The sequence below is a fragment of the Tamandua tetradactyla genome, chromosome X, assembly GCF_023851605.1.
Source record: "Tamandua tetradactyla isolate mTamTet1 chromosome X, mTamTet1.pri, whole genome shotgun sequence".
Lineage (NCBI taxonomy): Eukaryota > Metazoa > Chordata > Mammalia > Pilosa > Myrmecophagidae > Tamandua > Tamandua tetradactyla.
This window is the reverse complement of record NC_135353.1, coordinates 6021466-6042868: the sequence shown is the minus strand read 5'-3', so window position 1 is coordinate 6042868 and position 21403 is coordinate 6021466. Positions and strand designations below refer to the sequence as shown.

General features: G+C 68.2%; 2 protein-coding genes across 3 annotated transcripts; both read right to left on the bottom strand.

The window, feature by feature from the left end:
- Positions 1-60: 60 nt before the first annotated feature.
- On the bottom strand, positions 61-4901 carry SRPK3 (SRSF protein kinase 3). The gene is made up of 15 exons (XM_077145504.1): positions 4528-4901; positions 4327-4457; positions 4112-4220; positions 3893-3980; positions 3486-3573; positions 2993-3099; positions 2754-2919; positions 2611-2636; positions 1906-2035; positions 1582-1821; positions 1401-1501; positions 962-1069; positions 824-893; positions 654-746; positions 61-482 (listed from the first exon to the last, which is right to left on the bottom strand). The coding sequence occupies exons 1-15, from the start codon at positions 4566-4568 to the stop codon at positions 298-300; spliced, it is 1683 nt and encodes a 560-aa protein (XP_077001619.1). The 5' UTR covers positions 4569-4901; the 3' UTR covers positions 61-297.
- Positions 4902-5818: 917 nt separating this feature from the next.
- PLXNB3 (plexin B3) lies at positions 5819-20840 on the bottom strand. Of its 2 annotated transcripts, none has more exons than XM_077145502.1 (36): positions 20731-20840; positions 19217-19337; positions 16935-17987; positions 16365-16544; positions 15884-16012; positions 15707-15807; positions 15180-15312; positions 14852-15008; positions 14649-14757; positions 14431-14545; positions 14201-14326; positions 14003-14119; positions 13827-13920; positions 13550-13719; positions 13187-13338; positions 12890-12995; positions 12304-12434; positions 11869-12045; positions 11580-11781; positions 11236-11475; positions 10984-11145; positions 10654-10805; positions 10391-10491; positions 10057-10280; positions 9700-9878; positions 9512-9578; positions 8884-9193; positions 8670-8773; positions 8483-8576; positions 8023-8195; positions 7575-7735; positions 7115-7262; positions 6863-6927; positions 6714-6789; positions 6492-6566; positions 5819-6205 (listed from the first exon to the last, which is right to left on the bottom strand). In XM_077145502.1, exons 2-36 carry the CDS (start codon positions 19274-19276, stop codon positions 6101-6103), a joined length of 5748 nt encoding a protein of 1915 aa, XP_077001617.1. In that variant the 5' UTR covers positions 19277-19337; positions 20731-20840; the 3' UTR covers positions 5819-6100. The 2 variants fall into 2 exon arrangements, with proteins under 2 accessions (XP_077001617.1, XP_077001618.1); XM_077145503.1 differs by having other exon boundaries at positions 13827-13899.
- Positions 20841-21403: the final 563 nt, after the last annotated feature.

Here is a 21403-nt window from a genome sequence, read left to right as displayed (position 1 = left end):
GCTGCTGTGTCTCCGTGGCCTCTATTGGGCTGGAGTTTACCCCCTTCCAGGACGCTGGTGTTCCCATTCAGACTTTATTAAGAAAAGGAACTCATGGGGATTGGGGACACAAACCAACCTCAGAGAATCAGACCTGGCCCCAGCATGTCCACCGGTGAGGGGTGAGATGTGCACACACAACAGGGCAGGGAGGGGACAGCGCCCCCACCCTGCGGGCGGCAGGAGTCAGCTGCACCTCAAAGCAGTGAGAGCCGAGGGAGAGCCGGGCCTGGGGGCCGCCCAGGATGGTGGGGAGCCCTAGGGGTTGAGCCATGGGTGCTGCAGGCAGTCAGCGGCACTGGCCCGCTTCTCGGGGATGTACTCCATCATGGGCAGCAGGAAGGCGCTGAACTGTGTGGCCTGCTCCAGGGGCCACTCGTACTTCTCCATGAGCACCTCGTACAGGCCCCAGTGCTTGAGGTTGTGGATGTGCCGCAGCTCCCCTGTGAGGTGGAGGGGCCTGGCATCAGGTTCTGCCCCCAGGCAGGTGGTGTGGCGCTCAGCCCAGAAGGCTTCTGGGACCCACTGTTGCCCCCTGTTTCAGAGCCCCGGGGCCCTGCTCCCGCCTCCCTCGTCTCTGGGGCCTGCACCAACTGAGCCCCCATGGGCCTCACCTCTCCGGTTGAAGAATTCCCGGGAGTAGCGGCCCGAGAGGGCGAACGCCGGGGGGATGTCTCCCAGCAGTTCCACAATGTGGGCGATGTGGTCTGTGGGCGGAAAGCCTGTTAGGTCCTGGGCAGCAGCTGGAGAGCCCACAGCGAGGAGCGGGCCCTCCTCCACCTACCCTCGTCGCGGCTGTAGTCCTCTCCAGAGTGAGGCTCAAACAGGTAGTCGCCGGTGGCCAGCTCAAAGGCCTGTAGGGGCGAGAGCAGGTGAGGCTGCCAGCAGGGGCCCCAGGCAGCCCACGGGCAGCCCGTCCTACCATGCACGCTGTGCTCCAGATGTCCGCTGGTGGCCCGTACTCAGCGCCGATGAGGACCTCCACTGCACGGTACTGCCGCGTCTGGATGTCCTCCGTGAAGTGCTTGTGCTGCAGACAACAGGGGACAGGAGCTGGGGGCCGGGTCTGCACCCCGCCGGCCCTTGCCTCCTCTGGCCCCTGGCACAGCCCACAAGGAACGAGGCAGGGTTTGCTCTAAGCCCGTGGGTCCCCACGTCCCAGGAGGGATCGGGCAGGGCGAGCCAAGGGAGGTTCCCCTCCTGTGGGGTCCCCCACCTGCTTGGCCCCGCAGGTTTTCACAGCCCTGTATGTCAGGGCTGGCCAGAGGATTTGCTAGCCAAGCCCCCAACTGAACAAATGAATGGTGGGTGCCGCTGGCTCCCAGGGCCAGGCCTCCCCTCTCCCCTTGCCCCTCACGTACCACCCAACAGGCGTTGCCCAGGTCCGCGATCTTGACCTTGATCTTGTCTGCATTTTGGGGCTCCAGGGGGTTCACCAGGAGGTTTGAGGCACCAAATGGGGCTGGGGGAGGAAGAGAAAGGGGAGAGGTGAGCCGGGCCCACCTCCGCCTGGCCCTGCCGGCCGGCCCAGCCCCAACTTACTGCTGGGGGAAAGGAGGCCCCCACTTTCCCGCTGGTTGGACGATCCCGAGAGGATGGAGCAGGAGGCAGCGGAGAAGAGGGAGCCCGAGAAGCCCGAGGTCTGGGAGCCCGGGCTGAAGCTGCGCTCGCACCCCAGGGCAGGCGATGAGGAGGCTGGGGAGGGGCCCGCCCCGGCGCCCCCAGCGTGGCAGCCAGATGAAGAGGTGGAGCCGCTGCCCCCCTCCAGTTTCGGGCTGGCATCTGCAGACATGGAATGGAGGTGGGGGGTCAGCAGACCTGCCCTGGGCCCCGGCGGGCATTGCCCTCCTCCTCCCTTGCCCTCACCCTCGGCCTGGGCCGCAGCCTCCATGGCCTCCAGCCGCTGCAGGTCCCGCAGCCGCTCCTCTAGCAGTCGCTTCTGCTGCTTCTGTTTGCGCTTCAGCTTCTTCCTCTTGTTTTTGGACAGCCTGCCCGTCTGCCGGCAGGGCCAGGGTCACCCCGAGAGCGCCCATCACCCAACCCCGCCAGCCTGCCCTGCACAATGGAGAAGGCCACGGCCCCTGGGGATCCCGTGGACACCTGCCCAGCCCTGGGGCCAGCCCCAACCTTTCTCCTTCCCATCCGCACCCTCACGCCCCCCCCCCGGAAGCCCCGCTGCTCCTCACAACCCCCCAGCAGGGAAAGCCCAAACGCGTCTCCCAGGTGCCCGCTTCCCTCGCCAGCTCCAGCTCCCTCCGTGCTCCCGCCCCCTCCCACGCAGCCCAGCACCAGTGGAGCTTGTCCTCCCACGGGAGTGGCCCTGTCCTGTCGGGAGCTCCAAGGGAGGGCACCGACTCCTCTCCTGAGCGACTCCTCTCTGCCCACGGAGGGCAGCTGGGCAGGGGAAAGCAGCCCCGGTAGCCCCTGCACCCAGGCCACTCAGCCTGGGGTCGGGGGAGTAGAGGGTAGGGAAATTGGGGGATGGTGGACCCATGTGGCTGAGTGAGGGGTTCTCCAGCTGGCTCAGATGGGGGAGACAGAGAGCAACAGAAGAGGGGTGCCCCAACTTACCCAAACCTCTTGGGGGGCAGTGCTGACTGTGGAGGAGGGGGGCAGGAGAGCAGCCGGGAGGTGGGTGGGCAGGGGGGGCGGAGAAACAGAGTCAGGGTGGGGCTGAGGCCCCTGCCTCCCCCCCTGTGCAAAGCCCCTGGTACCTGTGGACCGAGAGGGCGCTGGGGCCCCCGACTGCTGCCATGCCGTGGCTTCGGCAGCCAGGCGCCGGATGTAGGTGTCGCCCACGCACAGCAGGATGTTCTCGGGCTTGATGTCGGTGTGGATGACCTTGCACTTGGTGTGGAGGTAGTCCAGGCCGTGCAGCACCTGGGGAGAGCCATACCTGAACTCCCCCAGCCTGGCCAGGTGGCGCAGGTGGCTGGCGGCTGGCGGCACTCACCTGCCGTACAATACTCTTCACGCAGGGCACGGGCAGGCCCTGGTAGTTGGACTTGATGATCCACTTGAGGAGCTGGTGGCCCAGCACCTCCAGTACCATGCACACATCTGGGGCCAGCGAGTGAAGGGCATGGGGCTGTGGGCGAGGGGGCGTCTGGCGGGGCCCGGGCTGGGAGACAACTGTCTAGAGCATCCCTTGTCACTCCCAGGGCTTTGCCCCTTGGGATGGCACATCTGGTGGTCATCCTGGAGAGAGGGTAGCTCTGCTCCTAGGCCGAAGGGAAGCTGCTGCCACAGGGGCGGCCCCTGCCATTTGCACCTCCCATGACCCAACACTGCTCCCCACCCCTGTAAGCAAATCCCCAAAGTGGTGGGGGCTGTTTCAAAGACTAACAGCTCTGGAAGGGGCAAGTCCCATTGTGCAGATCAGCCAACCGAGGCCCGGGGAGCTAGGAGGGCACATGCTGGGCCCCTTTGCCACCCCACAAGGATACGGACGCCATTAACCCCCGAGATCCTGAAGTCATCAAGAAGCTGGACGATGGTCTCTCTTTTGGGGTCGTTGGGGTCGCTGTCTCGGACCTGGAGCAAAAGCCAAGGGCCATGATGGCTCCAAGCCCCTCAGTGCCAGTTAGCTGCACCTCTCGGTGCTGCCCACCCTGCCTCTGGCCCCCTCTCCCACTCCGTCGGGGCCGGGCTGGGAGACAGGCCATCTCTTGCCTCTCTCCTGCTTCTCCAAATCCTTCCCCCCCCCCCCCCCACCCCGGCTCGGCCAGCTGGAGCCCTGCTCCTTCTGGAGCCGACCCACCCCGCCCCGCGGATCCCAGCAGGCCCTGGACCCGCATTGCCAGGCCCCGGGCAGCTCCAGGGGGGCTGTGAGCGGGGAGGGGAGGCGCCTCACACATTTCAGGAGCTTGATCTCATCCACAGCTGTCTCTGTGTAGTGCCCGGCGCTCTTCACCACTTTCAGGGCCACAAACCGCTTGCGCCTGCAACGCCAAGGCCCGCGTCGGGCTGCTGGCCCCGGCTGGACCAACGGGGTGCGCCGAGGCCGCCCCACCCGAGGGGGCGCAGGATGGTGGCCGGGTGGGGGCGCAGGGCGGCCCCCCAGCCCACTCACTGGATGTCCCAGCAGAGCCAGACGGTGGAGAAGTGGCCCCAGCCCAGCTTGCGCACCACGTGGTACCGCCCGTTGAACAGGTCGCCAATCCTCACCGGGTAGTAGCCGCCTGGCGAGGGGAGGCGGGTGGTGGCGGCGGGCCCCCTCGGCCCCCATCCCGGCCACCCGCACCCGCTGCCGGGCCTCCCGGCTTCCCTCCTCCTCCCCGGCCTCACCCTTGCAGTAGTCCTTGGGGTCTTCCTGCTCCTCGTCGTCGGAGCCCAGAAGCCCCTGCAGCATCTGCGGGCCCGGCGCCGCCAGGGCCAGTTCGGAGCCCGAGGACTCGGGCCCGCACGAGGTCTGCGAGCTGCGGGGGGCGGCGGGGGCGTGAGGTCGGAGAGGCGCCCAGGGCCCTGGGGTGCCCGGCCCGGCCCTACCTGCTACTGCTGCCGCTGTCGCCGCCCGCCTTGGCACTCATCCCGGCCCACAGCTCCGGCGCCCCCGGGGCCGGCTGCTCCTCTGGGGCCCGGCCGTGGCCTGAGCATTTATAGGCTCGCCTGCTGATCTCACCCGCCTTTATAAATAGCCTCCCAGCTGCTCGGCTGTGGGCAAGGTATGCGGGCGCGGGGAGGGCCCGGGAGCGCCCCGGCCCCAGGCTGTCGCCCGGCAGCAACCCGGTGGCCAGGCCGAGCCCCCGCGAGTGTCACTCGTGGAACGTTCTCCGGCTTTCCACTTGGCCCCCTGGGGAGGGAGCCAAGCTCCTGGGGCGACCCTTCTCATTTCCCTCGGAACCCCATTTTTGTCCCCTCCCAACCTGGTTCCCGCTTTTTCTGTCGTTCGTTGGCCCCTGAAATTGGCAGAGGCCCAGCACCCTCCCTTCCCCACCTGCAGCCCTGGGGGTTGGGTGGGGCGGGGATGCTTCAGGAACCAGCAAGGGCATGAGCCGAGGGCACCTCGCTCCTCCCACCAGAGGTGCCCGGTCTGCCGGGTGGAGGCCTTGGGGCCTCGCCGACACCCCACGCGCTCTCCCTCCTAGCTCCCCAGGAGAGCCCACGGGCAGCCTTGCCCAGGGCCTGCCACCCCGGCGGGGTTCACCATCTCCATTGGCATCTGGAAAGTGCCACCGTGAGCTGTGCACACTGGAGCTGCAGCACGGAGTCCCCCACCCTGCCTGCAGGGGCGCGTCCTCGCGGCAGCCACCAGCACATGAGCACTGCCCAGCCCTGCGAGTGGGGCAGTGATGCAGGCATCCGGGGACTTCAGGCGAGAGGAATGGGGTCCCAGCACAGGGGGGAGGGAAGGTAAGCCTCCGGGGCTTACCTTCCGGGGTGTCATATCACCTGGAACCTGGACTTTCCAGGCTAACAGGCACTCTTGCTCATCTGATTATTCTAGCTGCTTGTTCGGGGAAGTGGGAGTGGGGGGCAAGAGTGGAGATGGGAGGCCAGTTTCAGGGGGCCGTCGGGGCTGTCAGCGTGAAGCAGAGGGGGCTTAGGCATTGGCTGTGGCTATCCCAAGATGGGAGAGACTTGGTCCTGCCTTCGTGTGCCAGGAAAGCCCTGGGAGGGGGCAGGGCAAACAATAATGAAGGGGTGGAGGGAGCTGGGGGCTGGGGAGAAAGGCGCCAAGGCGCAGCAGGCATCACAGTCATAGCCAAGGTGGGGTGGCAGGGACTCCCAGCCAGCCAGGCTAGGGTGGTGGAGGGTGGTCGAGGGGAGGCAGGGACTGGGCTTTTTCTACAAAGGTGTATTTCTAGTTTATTTCCAGATGTGAATTTTTTTTTTCCCAGCAAGCAAATAAATACAGTGGAGGGAGGCTGAAAAACAGGAAATAGAGATTGCTATAACTTAAGAGATGAGCCCAGAGGAGGAGGTGCGGGGCGGGCTGGAGCGGAGAGGTGGCTGCAGGGAGCCCACAGCTGGGCACAGCGCCTGGCTGCACCCCCTCCCCAGCCCTGGCTCCATCTGGGGCTCATAAGGCACTGTGGTGGGGGGTGCTGCTGGCTGCAGCTCACAGGTCGGTGACCTTGTTCTCCACCAGGGCGGCAAGCTGCTGCAGGCGGCAGGCCAGCTGCATCTTCTGGCTCACAGGGTCCTCCTCCAGCGCACTGATGATCTGCTCCCCCAGAGGAGGGTGCCCCAGCTCAGGTCCCGCCCCCACCTTCACCCCTACCCCCACTGGTCCAGGGCCTCTGGCCCTGCTTCCGTCATGGCAGGGTACCTGAGGATCGCTGGGGGCTCCCTGAGCCATCTGCCCCCACTGCCACCCCAAACTCCCACCTTGCAGCACCAAGCAGGCACCCTTTCTCCCCTTTGCCTGGATTTGGCCTTAGCCACCTCCTCCCACCCCCAGGGATTTTTTCTGCCCCCCCCCCCCCCCGCCCCGAGTGCCCGGGCCTCACCTGGTCATAGTACCGGTGGATGTGGGCATAGAGCTCCTGCAGGGCCTCCAGGCAGTGGGGCGCGGAGGTGTACTTCTGAGGACAGCACAAGGCAGGTGGGGGATAGGGTGGGAATGAGGCTCCCCTCCTCTCTGCCACCATCCTGGGGCTCCCGCTTCCCATCACGCTCCCCTCTGTCCCCATCCAAATACAGAGGGGTACAACCCCCGGGCCACGCCTCACCCCGGAGAGCTCAGCCAGGGCCGAGTTCATCTCCTGGTAGCTGGCGGGGGAGCTCTGGCGAATGTCGGCGTAGTACCTGGGGCGTGCGTGGGGACAGTTAGGGACCGGCCGTGCCCCAGCCCCCACCCTCCACCTGGCTGGACACCTACTTCTCCACCATCTGCTTATAGCGAGGGATCTCCCGGGCGTAGAGCAGTTTGTTCACGGGGGAGTCCTGCTCCGCAATGGGGGGACAGGGTCAGATTGAGCAGGGCAGCGGAGGAGCTGCCCATGTTCCTCCTCCCCCGTGCCCCGGACACTGCCACAGCCCCCCCCCAATCGCCCCCCCCAGGGCTCGGCACCAGGTGCCAGCCAGCGTCTTTCCCCAGTGAGGCCGTCCCTGGCCGGCCTCCAGCTCTCACCCGGCCCACTTTATGCTCCGAGAGGGTGCCAGAGTCGATGAAGGTCTGCGCGATGACGGCGAGGACAGCGTCCACGTTGTCCGACACCCGCACGTCGAAGATGAACTGGGGGTTCTTCAGCGTGTTCACCCAGAACCGCAGCAGCAGGCTGGGGACACAGGCCGGGCCCAGGCCCAGGGCTGCCACCCCAGCTCCTGCGCGGGGCACCCACCCCAGCTAGCCCCTGTCCTCGAGTGCGTGTGGCCTTCAGGAGCCAGTGGACCAGGAGCTTTCCTCGTGATGCAGGGACCCAGGCCCAGATCTGCCTGCCAGAAGCTGAGGGTGGGCCATACAAGGCCTGGGTGTCCGGCCCTGCCCAGACGCCCCCTGCCTAGGCATGGCCCTAGCTCTCTCTGGGACTCAATGTCCCCACCTGCCCCGTGTGTGTATGTGTGTGTGGGGGGGAGCGCAGACAGGGCACCTGTTAGTCTTCCAGATGTGCAGGGTCTCTGGGTCCTCGATGCCGTGCTTCTCTGCCAGTTCGTCCAGGAAGTCAAACAGGTACTTGACCGCGATGGGCACGGGGCGGTTCACGCTGAGGATGGCCTGGAAGGTGTCGTCCACGAACTTCTGCAGTGTGCCCTGCACAGTGGGGGGTGGGCCGCCCACCAGTTGGGTGGGGCATATGGAGGGCAGGTGCCCATGGGGTTTGGGGGCAGGGTGTGTGCAGGACGGGGTGGGGCACGTGGGGGCGGGGCACGTGGGGGCGGGGCACGTGGGGGCGGGGCACGTGGGGGCAGGGCATGTGGGTACGAGCCTCTGGCGTCTCTCTCAGTGGGGCTGGGGCGGAACCGGCTGCCACCCTCTGGGACGTGGCCCTCCCCACTGGCACATTCGAGGACACACCCCCCTCCCCCGGCCACCGGGACCTTCATGGAGAGCAGGCGGGTGAGGTAGATTTCTGGAATGGCCTTGGCCCGCGCCCGCTCCCGCTCCCGCAGGCTGCTGCGCCGCGGCTTGGCCCCTTCCGAATCCTCGGTGGCCTTCACCAGGTGCCAGAGGCGTACCCCGCCCTCATCGCCATCCTCGAGCATGGGGATATCTGAGGGCACAGAAGCCAGGGCTTCATTCCCAGGGGCCCTACCCTTCCGGCCCACTCACCCATTGGGGTGGGCAGGGTGGGAGGGTGGGGGGGAGAGTGGAGGGAAGGTGGCGAGGAGAGCAGGGCAGAGTGGGGTGGCAGCCGGAACCTGGCTCAGCCTACTGTCCCTTGGCTCCAGGGCCCAGGACCAAGCGGGGCTCCTGCCCTCACCCCCTGTACCCTCACCCCCTGCGCCCCTACCCCCTGCGCCGGCCCCCGAAGCTTTGCCCCAGGGCCGCAGGACTCACTCTCCCCGGAGGAGCAGCTCTGCGCCAGGCTCTGGGAGACGGCGCCTCCATTGTGCAGCTGGGGGATGAGCCCCACTGTGGCCCCATCTGGGACCTGCGGGGAGGGGAGTGGAGGGCCCCACTGCTTCACTAGCGGGGCCAAGGCATAGGCACCTCTTCCCCCACCCCGCCTGAGCCCCGCCTGCACCTTGTAGTGCTGGAGAGTGTTAAGTCTCTTCCAGTGGTTCTGGGTCACGGAAGTCAGGTCCTCATCAGACAGGGTTAGGTGACCAGCCAGGCCGGAGCGCCACTCTGGGGGACACAGGGATGCCGTCAGCCCCCAGCCCGCTGGCCCAGACCCCCTCTTAGCAGGGCAGAGCTGAGGGGCCCCAGCAGGAGCGGGCCTGGGAGGGCTCTCTCACCAAGATCTAGGGTGTGCACCGAGGGCCTCTGGGAGAAGGGCATGCCCTTGTAGACCTGGTCCAGCACCTTCTCCTTGACCTGGGTCACGGTGTCCGTGTCAAGCACCCGGGCTGGCACCCGCTGCTCCCCGCTAGCCCCGGAGCCCACCAGCACCATCAGCGTCAGGGGCCGGAACTCCACGTCCTCCCGTAGCAGGTGGCTGTCGTTCAGGGTCCGTTTGGCCTTGCCTGTCACGGCGTCCACGGGGCCCTTGTCCACCTGGTATTTGATGGCCCGGAAAAGCATGTACAGTGGCTCCCCAGCCACCTCCTAGAGCAATCAGGATGGGCGGGCATCAGCCAGGGACCCGCAGGCCGGGCGGAGGGCCAGCTGGCAGGACCCAGGGGCCACGGGAGAGGCAGGCAGGTGGCCAGTGGGGACGGGGGGCTGATGGCAGGCCTGCGGACAAGAGGCTTGGACCGCTGCAGGCCACTGGACTTAGGTGCCCAGCCCTTCTTGTCCTCCTCTCCTGGGCTTGGAGAACCTTGTCCTCTAGGGCCACGCCGTCGTGCCCCACCACGACCCTCGCCATGCTGATCTGCCCAGGACTGCAGCAGAGGTCAGCAGGGCCCCGGACGAGCCCCTCACCCTCAGGAAAGCATAGAGGCAGATGGCCAGCCAGTTGGTGAGCAGCTTCTCCGCCATGGTCTCAGTCCTGCAGGGAGCAGGCCCGGGTCAGAGGGGGATGGGTGGGTGCTGTGGAGCCCCCCTGTCCCTTGACCCCTACTTCCATCACAGGCAGTGGCTTGCGGGAGGCATCCCTGGCCAAGGCCTACCTGCGCAGCATGAGCTTGGGGTTTTTATCCACGTAGTGGGCCGCGAGGTCACTGAGCAGGGTCCGCAGGATGTCCGTCAGGTATTCGAGCTTGCCATGCAGCGCCAGGGACAGCAGGGAAGCCACGTGGCAGCGGTCCCGCTGGGAGAAGCTGGGCTGCCCCTCCAGGGTGCGGATGAGCTAGACAGGGCCAGCGGGATGGAGGATGGGGGCGTGCACACCCAGGGAGCCCCTGCTCTCGCCCCCGTGCCAACCCCACCCGTGCACTGCGACTCCTGCCCCTTGGGCTCCTCCACCCCCCCACCCCCCCACCCCCCACCCCCACCCCCGCTGCTGGCCCACGCCCGGCCATGCCCACCGTGAGGAGAAAGAGCTTGCTGTTGAGCAGGTTGGAGAGCTGCGTGAGACCCTGGCGCACGGTGGCGCGGCGACCCTCCTCCTCAGGCCGGTCGGGCAGGGGCTGCAGCGGGTGGCCGCTGTGTCCCGGGAAGAAACAGCGCTCCGCGTAGGTACGGTAGTCCAGGAAGGGGATCCCGCTGGCCTCCAGGTCGCTGCTGAGGTCCGTCATCTCAGTCATCAGGTCTGCAGACAGTGTGTCAGCCGAGGGACGGGGCGGGGTGGGGGGTGGGGTGGACGGAGGAGGTCACCCTCTGTCCCCACGTGGCCCGGGCCCCAGCTGTTCTCCTCCCCACCTGTGAACTCCTTGCGGCACTGGTCGCCCACGCCGACCTCCAGGTTCTCCAACTGCACCAGGACCTTCTGGTAGTCCCGCAGGGCCTGCTTGCTCTTGTGCCTGGAGCCCAAGTGCCAGGTGTCAGCCACGGGCTCGGGCCTGCCGGAGGCCCGGGCCTGGCCCGCCGAGGTGGCAGGGGAGCTGCGTGGGCACGTCGGGGCAGGCGGGAGAGTCCCGGGAGGCGCGGGGGCGGGGGGCGGGCCTGGGCCCCCTCGCTCTCACCTGTACATGAGGGTGAGGAGGAGCACGGCGGCGATCAGCACGGCGGCGCCCATCCCCAGGCCCACCTGCGCCGCCACCGGGAAGGCGGCCAGCGCGGGCTCCGCCTCGTACTGCACCGGGCCCAGCGCCAGCCGCACGTTGCCCATCTGCACCTGGGGGCGGACGGAGAGCTCATGAGTCCCGCCCCGCCCCGCCCCGCTTGGTCCCGCCCACCGCAACTGGCCCGCCCAGCTCGGCCCAACCGCGCTCGGCCCCGCCCCACCGCGCCGTGCGCCGGTTGGCCCCGCCCCCTCGCGCCCCGTTCCGCCCCGGCCCCGGGGCCCGCCTCACCACGAACTGGGGCAGGGGGCTGGAGGCGTTGGCCGGCCGCGGGGCCCGCGGGGGCGGCTCGCAGTACAGGTGGGTGAGCGTGAGCGTCTTCACCAGGCACTCGCCGGCCCCGATGCGCACGCGCACCTCCTCCTTGCTGATACCCAGGTTGAGGCCCTCTCCCTGGGGGACGGGCGGGCGAGCTGAGCCAGGCCCCGGGTGGGTCCCCGGTGCGTCCCTGGCCGCCCCGCCGCGCGCGCGCGTTCAGCCCACCTCCACGTCCAGCACGTGGCCGGGCTTGAGGCGGTAGGGTCGGGCGGGCCCGTGGCGGCTGAGCGGGGCCAGGCGGGGGTTGGGCTGGTAGCGGAACTCGTGGCCCCCGCTGGCGCGGGCGAAGTCCACCAGCACGTCGTCCAGGGCGAAGAAGACCCTGCGCGGGCGCGCCCCGTCGGGCACGGCGGGGCTCAGGCACAGCAGGAGCTCCGACGAGTTCACCGCGCAGACGGTGGAGCACTGCGGGGGGCAGGGGGGCATGGTGAGCCGGTGCTCCCACCCAACCCCGCCCCCCTTCCCCGCTCCCCGCGCGTTCACGGGCTGCGCAGTGCCCGGGAGCTCACCTGCAGCAAGCCCCCTCCAAGCTGGGTGCACCCCTGGGGGTCGGCTGCGGCCACCCCGCAGCGCCTCCTCGGCTTCGGGTCCTGGGGTCCCGGCAGCGTCCCCGCAGCCTGCGCCTCTGCCGGGGCCTCCAGCCACACAGACAGCAGGGGCCGCTGCACCACGTCCAGGTCCGTCCCCCGGGCGCGGATCAGCCGCCCGCCCCTGTGCCGGGACAGCAGTCAGAGGGGCCGGGAGGGTGGGTGGGCCGGCCCGGGCCCGGTGCCCGCCGCAGGGGACGGCGCTCCTCACCCCCGGAAGCTGGCGCTGGGCTCTGCCTCATGGAGCTGGGGGTCCGCGGTGTAGAGGAAGGGGCTGGCGCTCAGCGTGCGCTGGGCATGGCCAAAGACCACACGAACCTCGGCTTCTCCCGGGGCTGCCTGGGGCATTGTGCGGCACACGATGGTGTCCGGACACACAGGCTCCTGGCTGTGGGGCAGAGGGGAGGATAGGGGTATCAGCTTGGAGACCCAGCCCTGGGCAGCCCCCCACCCCCACCCCAGGCCCCGCAAAGAGCCGTGCTTGGCCTTCCTCACCCAGGCAGAGACCAGTGGCACAAAGGCCATTTCTCTTGGTGGGGGGGGAGCTTAGGGAGCCCTGAATCCACCTGCCCCCACTGTGCAGAAGAGGACACTGAGGCCCACCGGAAGTGCCCTGCCTCCCAGCTGCCGAGCCAGGGCTACTCACATGGGACATGACTGGCCCCCCACGAAGGCACTGATGTTGTTTCCTGTCCGCAGGTGCTGCCCATGGATGGTGAGCTGAGTGCCCCCTGCCTGGGGGCCCCGCTGGGGACTCAGGCTCAGCAGTACAGGGTCCTGGGGAACAGGGTGGGCTGGGACAGGTGCTTCCTCTTCTGGCCTGGTCCCCAAGACCCCCCGATGCTGGCCTGGGTCGTGGCTTTATCCTAGGGCTCACTGTTGGCTAGGCCTTCCCTCCCGAAGCACCCTGGCTTCTGCAGCCCCTGGCCTGTGGTGGGTCCTTTTCCCTCCTCACCACCCTTCTCCCTCCGGGGGCTGGCCCCCTTCTCTGCCACAGTTTCCACCTGCAAGGTGTCCCCAAGCCCCAGACCCCAAGATCCAGCTGCCTCCTCGCCATCTGTCCTCGGGGTGCCGCACATGCCAGACGGAACCCTTGATGCTAACCAGGTCCCACTCCCCACTGTTCCTGCCCTGGAAGCGGCGGGAGGGGGCCCAGGTTAAGTTCAAAATTCTTAGCGCAGTGTCTGTCCCCTCTCGCCCACACTTCCACAGTCTGCAGGCTGGGCACTGACCTGGTAGGTGAAGCGCTGACTGGAGATACCGGGCCGCCGGCTCCTGAGGGCCACTTGCACGGGCCCAGCAGTGCCATTCGGGGCGGGAGAGGTCATACACACGATCCTGGGGAGTCGGGCTGCAGTCAGCGCCCCGCACGCTTCCCCCTCCCCCAGGCTTCCCTCCTTTGTCGCCTGCCACCAGCCTCCTTTCTCCAGGTGGCCGGTGTCTGCGGGCCCCGGTGGGAGGGGACCCCTTATGTCCCGCTGCCTGCCTCGAGGGGCCTTAGTTGGCGCTTGCCCACCCTGGCCCCTTACCGGGCGGAGATCTGGTAGAGAGCCGGGTCGGGGCTGCAGGGCCGGCCGGCCACATGCACAGCGTCCTCCACGTCTGCAAAGTCCCGGCCCAGGTTGGAGCCCAGGATGGTGAGGGCCAGGCCGCCCTCAGGGGGGCCGGTCAGGGGCTCGATCTGTCGCAGGGGAAGGATGGCAGGGTGGGCACCCCCATACCCACAGGTGCACTCTTCAATGGGCCAAGCTGTGGGCCTGGGTGGGGGGCTGAGGGGGTCCCGAGGTAGTAGGGGGCGCAGACCCAGGGGAGGGATGGGATGGTGGAGCCGGGGGCGTGGGGGGGGGTGCGTGGAGTCCAGCCGTGGCATGGGGGTGGGCGAGGCGGCTCACCGAGTGGATGCTGGGCGTGGGGCAGACTGGCTGGGCCGCCCCGGGTGGGCACAGGAGCCCGTAGCGGCAGGTGGGCCGGCCGTGGTCACACCACAGGCAGCCCAGGCTCCTGTTGGCCGCCTGGCAGTGGCTGCAGTCTGGGTGGCCCGCGGCGCAATCGTACAGGGTCACTGGGGCGGGGGAAGCAGGCAGTGCGCTGAGGCCCTGGCCCTTGGGCCGCGTGCCCGTCCCCTCCCGTCCCCTCCCCCTCCAGCCGCTTCCCTCTCCCGCCTCACACCATGCAGAGGGCCCGCATTGTCCAGCCGCTGGCTCTCATTCCGGGTGACGTAGATGGGCACTGGGAGCTCCCGCTGGGATGTAGAGGGATGGAACTGTGGCAGGAGAGCTGGGTCAGGTCTGCCCCCTTCCCAGATTGGGAAGCAAGAGAGCCCGGGGCGGGGAGTAGCCACCCACCTGCCGGGCCTGGCAGCGGATGAGACCCGCATCCCCAGCACTCTCCTCCAGGACAGCGGGCAGCTTCAGCAGATTTCCTGGCAGCTGCAGCCAGCAGTGGTAGGGGGCGGGCCGGCCCTGCAGTGGGACACCCATCAGCGCCCCCACCCTGCGCCCCCTTCCTGTGTCTCAACCCCCCGCCCGGCGCTGGCCACTCACTCGGAAGTGCTGGAGGTTCTGCACGCGCAGGGCCAGGCGGATCTCCCAGCCCACAGGTACCAGGGCGGGCCCTGCCAGGCCCTCTACCCGGGGACAAGTCTCTGGGCCACGCAGCTGGATGTCCGTCTGGGGGAAACGAGACCCCATGGCCCTTCAGGACTCAGGGGCCAAGGTGGCGTCCACCACCGCAGATTGGAGGAAGCCGGGGGGCAGGCGGCAGCCCCACCCACCTCCTGGGCACTGTAGACGGTCCTCTCGCCCTCTGGGCACTGTCCCTCGTGCACACACCGGCTGCTCTGGGGACACCAGTGACACCGCCAGAGGCTGCCCACACAGGCGCGGCACCTGGAGGGGCAGGGCGGGGTGGGGGGCTGCTCAGGCGCCAGGCGCCGTTCTGGGGTTCCATCTGCCCCACCCCCACCCAGCAGGGGCCAGGCTGGGGACTCACGGGGCCACCATGTCCAGCGCCTGCACAGCACTGCAGTCGTAGAAGGAGAAGTTGACAGTGGCCACAGCCACATCCTCGAACATCAGGGCCAGGGACACAGTGACATGGTCTGGGATGCGGGTGGGGGGACAGGGTGGAGGTCATTGGCTCTGTTCCCTCCAGCTCCTGACTGCCCCCCCCCGCCCTCTCCCAAGTCCCCTCACCTGTGCCTGGAGGATTAGGTGGCACCTGGTCTTGGGGAGGGGTGACACAGGCCACATGGGACCCTTCCACTTGAGCCAAGCTGTCATAGTCCCCAAAGGCGCAGTGGAAGTACTCATCCATGGCCAGGGCAGGCAGCCGGGGGACAGACAGGGTGACCTGGGGGCATATGGGAGGGACATGGAGCAGCTAGTGGCTGTGCAGACCCTCGTCAAACAAGGGGACTTGGAAGCAGTGTTGAGTGGAGCACAGGAGGGCTGGGCCGGGGTGGAAGCAGAGCAAGCCCGGAGGGCAGATGAGCCCCCAGCAGTCGCCTGGGGGACGCCTCACCTGGCCCTGCTCCTGGCGGGGGTGGTGGGCCGGCTCCACGGCCTGGATGTGCAGGCAGCGGCTGTCCCCCCAGTAGCTCCACAGCCACTGCTCCGGCTGGGCTGCCTGCTCGCACTGGCCCTTCCGGGTACACCTGCCAGGCAGGGCCACCTGCTCACCAGGGGGTGGGGGGCAGGGTTTCGGGGATCCCTGGGTGACCAGCGCCAAAGGGTTGGGAGTGTGGCTTGGCCAAAGTGCCCTGGGCAGGGGGTGAGTACAGGGGACCCATGGTCTGAGAGGGAACAGAGGGCTTCAAAGTCAAGGCCCGGGCTGGGGTATTTGGTAGAAGGAGGGACACGGCGATGACGCCCCACTGCAGCCTGCTGTTTGGAGCATGGGCTGGAGGAGCCTGGAGAAAACCAGGGTGGCTGTGCAGGTGGCTGGGGACAGGGCACAGAGGCCAGGCCCCGAAGCAAGCAGGTAGGGAAAGGGGGTTCCCAGCAAAGGTGCAGCTCAAGGGATGGGGCAAGCTGGGGCCCTCGGCTCACCTGCCCTGGAGGACACACCAGCCACACAGCGGATCCTGGGCCTGCAGGCAGCTGGTGCAGTCGGGGAACTGGGGGCAGGCTGCCACGGGCACCCGGGCCACCTGGACAGGCGCAGGGGGGAGGATGTGGGCACGGAACCTTGGGCCACGCTCGCCCAGCCCCCCACACCACCCTTACCTGCTGGGGTGTCAGGACGTAGAGGTGGGTGCCGCCGCTGTCCACCAGCAGGTCGGGGCCGATGGCTGAGCCTACGGGCCCCACCTGCTCGGAGTGGTACACCTGACCTCGGGAGCCATTGAGCAAGACCTGGCAGGGGAGGGGAAGGGAGGGCTGGGCCGGCCTGCAGAGCCCTCTCCCCACCCACCCAGGGCACAGGTGCTCCTTGGGAGCACGCCCATCCCAACCCACAGGTGCAGGGCCCCCTGGGAGAGGCCCTCGGACCAGCCCATATGGGGCCCACCAGGTCACACAGAGGCAAGAGTGTGCCTCGGAGAAGCTTCTGGAGCCAGGCTGGCTGTGAGGCCAGGCACTGTCCCTCCCCCTTACCCCGTTCCATTGCTGTCACAGTGGGTCGGGGAAGGTAGGGCCGCACGTCCGGGAGCCGGAGTGGGAAGTGGCACCCGGCCAGCCACGCCCATGTGGCACAGGGGTCCCTCACCTTGTGCAGTTGGCCCTGGCTGTCCCCCAGGAAGGCCAGCGTGTGTCCGTCCGCCTGGAGGGCCGCGACCGCGCTGATGGGCTGTGTGAGCTGCAGCAGAGGCTCGGCCTCCAGGGTCCGGAGGCCGGCTATGGGGCTGGGGGTGTGCTCGTCTCCACAGGGATATGACTCTGGGGAGTCCTGGAGGGGGTGGGGAGAGGAGAGGGGGTTCGCCAAGGCAGTGGGGCCCAGAGAGGCAATCACGGGGTAGGGAAAGTGGCCAAAGGTTGGAGGGTGGAGCAGGGAGACCTCACAGCTGGCCAGGGCTGGGGACGGGGCAGGGGCAGGGCCCAGAGAACCTGTCCCCGGCCACTAGCCCTACAGCGAGCCATGCCTGCACCTCGGGGAGGGCAAAGCGGCTTTCTCGCCTTCCCCGATGTCGAGCGCGCCAAGAGGTTAGCCCGTGCAAGCGTCTCCCTGCCCTCCAGGCTGAGCATGACTGCCCAGTGGGGACAGAAAGGGACAGAGAGGCAAGGCCAGGGGATGTCGCCCGAGATGCGGGAGGCTGGCGTGGGGACTGCAGGTACTCACGGTGGGGAGGGTGTCGCACCGGGACGTGACACCGTACTCCACAGTGGCTTCCTGGGTGTCATGGGGGCCCCGGCCGCCCGCCGTGTAGCACAGCTTCCGGGCCAGCTCCATGGCGCTGTCCAGCTCGGCCAGCGGGAAGGCACACAGGGCGGCCCGCGCCCCCCTCGGGCCCGTGGCAAACGCACCCAGCAGGGAGCCCGGGGCGAGGAAGGCCGCCTGGACGAGGCCATGGCCCCGGCAGGCTAGGGGCAGCTCCACGTAGGAGTAGAGGTTGGCGTCGCCCAGGCACACACGGGCCACATAGGAGCGATATTCGGCGTGCGCACGGGGCCCGCGGCGACGGAACACGAAGTAGGCGGAGCGGGCGGCAGCGAAGGCGCCCACGTAGCTGATGTTGTAGTCGGACAGGTCGCCCACCACCAGGCGGCCGAGGCCCTCGCTGGAGAAGGGCTGCGGGCCGGCCAGCTGGCGCACAGCCAGGGGCGGGACGCCCCCCGACAGCTTGCCCGCCAGGCCCCTGGCCACCAGCAGGAGCTCCCTGCCCGGCCCGGGCGCCACCAGCCCCACCGTGGCCACCCCCGGCACGTTGGCGGCCACGAACTGCCCGTCGCCAGGGTCCTCGGCCTGGTAAAGCAGCTCGGCCACGTCCCCGAGGCGCCGCTTCTCGCACACCCCCTGCCGTACCTGCCCACAGGCCACCAGCTCCCGCGTGCGGCCGCTCACGAGCAGCAGCTGGTTGGCATTGTCCGTGAGCCGGGCCTGCGGGCACTCGGCCGGGTCGCGGAAAGGCACACAGTCGGGGCTGTCCAGGACGGGGCCGGTCACGGCCACCGCTTCGAGCCGCAGCGAGTCGGGGCTGAGCTGGAACAGGCGGTTCACGGCGCCCACGTAGAGTGAGCCCGGGCCCGGCGCCTGCGCCAGGTGGGTGAAGGTGGTGTTGGGGGCCGAGAAGCGGTGGGCCTGGGCCACGGGGGGCGGTGGCGGAGGCGACAGCAGTGACAGCAGCAGCAGGAGGCAGATGCGGGACGGAGGCCGGGGGGCCATGGCGCGGACCTGGGGGAGAGTGAGGCAGTGAAGGGCCCCAAGGACAGAGGGGAAGCCAAGGCAGAGGAGGGGGCGGGGAGAGAGGAGAGAGCAGGAAAGAGAAGACAGAGAACTCAGCACTTGGGAGGGACAGAGAAGAATGGGGGTGGGGGGGGACAGAGGGAGAGGGAGAGAGAGTGCCAAACAGCAAAAGCCAGAGGGGTCACAGAAGAAAGAGGGACACAGAGAGAGGAGGACAGCTAGAGGGACAGATGGGAAGAGAGGGTGGGTGGGGGAGAAAGAGACCTGCATGCAAGGAAAGAAAGTGGGGTTCTTTCATCTCTCACTTTATGTCTGTCTGGATTGTAGGGGGGCCACAGCCTAAAAAGACCTGAGGACAAGCGGGCCACAGAGGAGACCAAGGAAGGGGACAGGAGGTGGCCCAGAGTCAGAGGGGCTGGGAGTGCCCAGGTGAGGAGCCAAGAGGATAGGAGCCCAGAGATGGGGAGAGGACGTGGGAGAAGGGAGGCTGGGGCTCTGCTACTCGGGCAGGCAGCAAAGGGTAGACCCCCAGGGGACAGGGAGCAGAAGTCCGCCCGGGGGGCTACTAGGGCAGGTTGCGAGGAGGGAGCCACACACTGGCAGGCCGTAGGGAGGAGAGAGGCGGTGGAAGGCACTTGGAGAGCCAGGGTGAAACTGAGGCAGCCAGGAAGCAGGGGGACCCAAGGAGCAGGAGCTAAGGGGTCAGAGCTGGACTGAGGGCCCCCAAGGGGCTGACACCCAGCTGGCATGGGGCAGGGCAGTGGCTGGGGAAGGCCCAGGGGTGGGGTTGCAAGGAGACAGGCCCTGGCAGCCCCTCGGTGGGGGAGTGAGCCCCTGAGGGGGAGTGTGAGAAGAAGTGAGAGCCAGAAAGAGCTGGACCGGCCAGGAGCAAGAGCGTGAAAGCTGTCCCCCTGCCACGCGGCGCCGGGAAGTCCCAGCCGGAGCAAGTGCCCCTGGAGCCACTTTATCAGAGGGATACAGACAGGAAAGCCCCAGCCTCCCTGGGGCCTTGGCACTTCCTCTCGACCCTGGATCCATCTCCTGCAGGGTGCGTTATGGGCCGGTGCCAGCAGGGTGTGTGTGTGGCAGTGGGGTGGGGGGGCCAGGACATTAGAACTCACCCCTCCTGCTGGGTCCTGGGCCCGGGTCTGTGCCCTTTGACCCCTCCCTGCCCCTGCCCAGGGACGTCTTTGGGGTCAAGGGTAGTGGGCACTTACCGCCGCAAAGGGGTGCAACTGAGGGGCGTCCCAGGTGGTGGGATGCTGAGGAAGGCGCATCTCAGCTCAGCTGCCCCAGGGCAGTGGCAGCGGGCACAAGATGGCTGCGGGGGGCATTGTCCTGAGGGGGAGGGAACAGAGGAGGGAGGCCGGGGGCTGAGGGTGGGGGCAAGGGGCTGGCGGCTGGCCATCCCCACAGCTGGCAGCCCTGCCTCCACCCAACAATGTCCCTTCTGTCCCAAGGCCCAGGCACAGGGACCCGTTATCTGGTGCTCTTACCCCCACTGGGCCAGCCCTGGACAGGGGGCTCCCTGCCACTCCCCACCCCCAGGAAGACACCCCCTCCCAACCCCCACCCTGGGATCTGGGGACAAAGGGACAAGGGTTTCCTCCAGCCTGGGCCAGCCCAGCGTGCTTGTTCCCATCCCCATTGGCCAGGAGACCAGCCTGCCCCCCTGTGGGGGTCGCCAAGAAGGGCCGGGTACACCACGGGGTCCCCCGTGGGAGGGCCAGAGGCGCCAAGCCCTCGAAATGCCAGCCTCGGCCTTGGTAGCCTTGGTGCCGGGCGGAAGGGCCCGGCCTGGGCCTTCAATGCCTGCCTTTGTCCAGGCTGGGGGCAGGGGAGACGCTGACAAAGACAGCACATCCAAAGGGCCTCCCCCCTTCGCTGCCCCCCCCTTGCCCCCCACTGAACGAGACTGGCCAGAGAGCAAGCTGCGGGCCGTCTCTGTCCAGCCCTGTCTCCGGGGCCTGGCAAAGCCGTGCCAGGTACAGCATGGTGGCAGTGCCAGTGGGGGATGCTCCAGAGAGGGGGTCCGACGCACAGAGCACCCACAGGGAGGCAGGGTCCTGGGACCCAGCCCTAAGCTTCAGGCGTGGCAGCTGGTTGCTGCACCCCCCCAGCCCCGCCCCCATCCAAGCACCCATCTAGACGGACCCAGACCCTTCCCGTCCCTTCTCTGCAGAGCACCCCCGTGCATGTGAAGCTCTGCTATGGGGACCGAGTGGCAGCTGGCTCCCCTCCCACCCTCCCAGGGCACCATCTGCACACCACGCTGGCAGAGACGGGGCCACGAGCCACAGGGCTCCCAGCGCCGGGTGTTCCCGTCTTGGGATACCCCCACCCCCACCCCGGGTGGCGCTCAGCAGCAGTGGGGCTCCCTGCCACCTGGCTAGGCCGGTTGGGTGGCTGTGGGGGCGGGGAGCCAGGCTGGCCTCCACCCTGCCCTGTGCCCTGCGCTAGGCTGGCACGAGCCTTCCCATTGTGGGAGGTGGGGGGTGGGGGTGGCAGAAGCTCCGGCTCCACACTTCCCAGCTCCGGGGCCGCCCCCGCAGGCACCGTGTCCCCCAGGCATCGTGAGGTGCCAGCGAAGGGCTGGGGATGGCATCCAGGGGCCTTTGCCTGACCCCGGCTCGCCTAGCCCGCCCACCAGCCGCCCCCCGGCCTTTTCCCGTGACACAGCGCCCCTCGGCTGGGAAGCCCCTGCACCCCGCATGCCCCGGCTCCTGCCTACCTGGACGGGCCGCCGGCTGGGGAGCCTGGAGAGCAGCTGCCGGCGCCAGGAGCGCGTCCCGGCGGAGCTCTGCTCTCCCAACCCCACAATGCAATCGCGCCCGGCCCGACCCATCCCGCGGGCCCAGCCTGGCAGCTCGGCCCCTCCCCGCCCACCACTTTGCCCGACGGGGCAGGGCAGGGTGCTACTGCCCTCTGCTGGTCTCAGTGGGTACTGCCCAGGGCCGGCCGTGGGCACCTGGCTAGAGCAGGTGAGAGCAGGGCGGGGCCCTCCCAGGTGCCAGGCACGCAGGCCCTCCCTCACCCTCTACGAAGGGCCTACTGGGTGCCAGGCCACTCTGGAGAGAAGGCCCAGTGCCACGTGTCCCAAAGATCTCCCAGGTCTCGAGGCAGAACCACCTGCCAAGGTGGGCACCGTGGGTCACCAAGGACGTCGGGGTCAATTTGGAGGGTGGCGAAGGCATCAGGGAGAGCTTCGTGGAGGAAGTGAGGTTTCATCTGATGGAGCTGGCGCTGGCCTAAGCATGTCGTGTAGGCTAACTGACCAATCCCATGAGGCAGGTGGCTCTTTCCCCCAGTTGACAGATGGGGAGACTGAGGCCCAGAAAGGTTAGGAAACATGCACAGAGCTGCACAGCTAGTAAGTAGGCAAGACCAAGAGTCAACCATAGGTA

Bases quoted from the DNA above. Each gene is read 5' to 3' on its own strand.
- SRPK3 (XM_077145504.1), bottom strand. From the start codon at position 4,568: ATGAGTGCCAAGGCGGGCGGCGACAGCGGCAGCAGTAGCAG. The intron at 2,637-2,753 runs GTACCAGGGGCT...CCTCCTCCACAG, and splicing joins AGCGCCCTCTCGGTCCACAG to TCAGCACTGCCCCCCAAGAG. The intron at 747-823 runs GTAGGTGGAGGA...TTCCGCCCACAG, and splicing joins GGACTACAGCCGCGACGAGG to ACCACATCGCCCACATTGTG.
- PLXNB3 (XM_077145502.1), bottom strand. From the start codon at position 19,276: ATGCGCCTTCCTCAGCATCCCACCACCTGGGACGCCCCTCAGTTGCAC. The intron at 12,435-12,889 runs GTCAGTGCCCAG...CCTGTTCCCCAG, and splicing joins GTCAGCGCTTCACCTACCAG to GACCCTGTACTGCTGAGCCT. The intron at 10,806-10,983 runs GTGAGGCGGGCC...GTCCGCCCCCAG, and splicing joins GCCCCCTGCCCCAGTTCGTG to GTGCAGATGGGCAACGTGCG.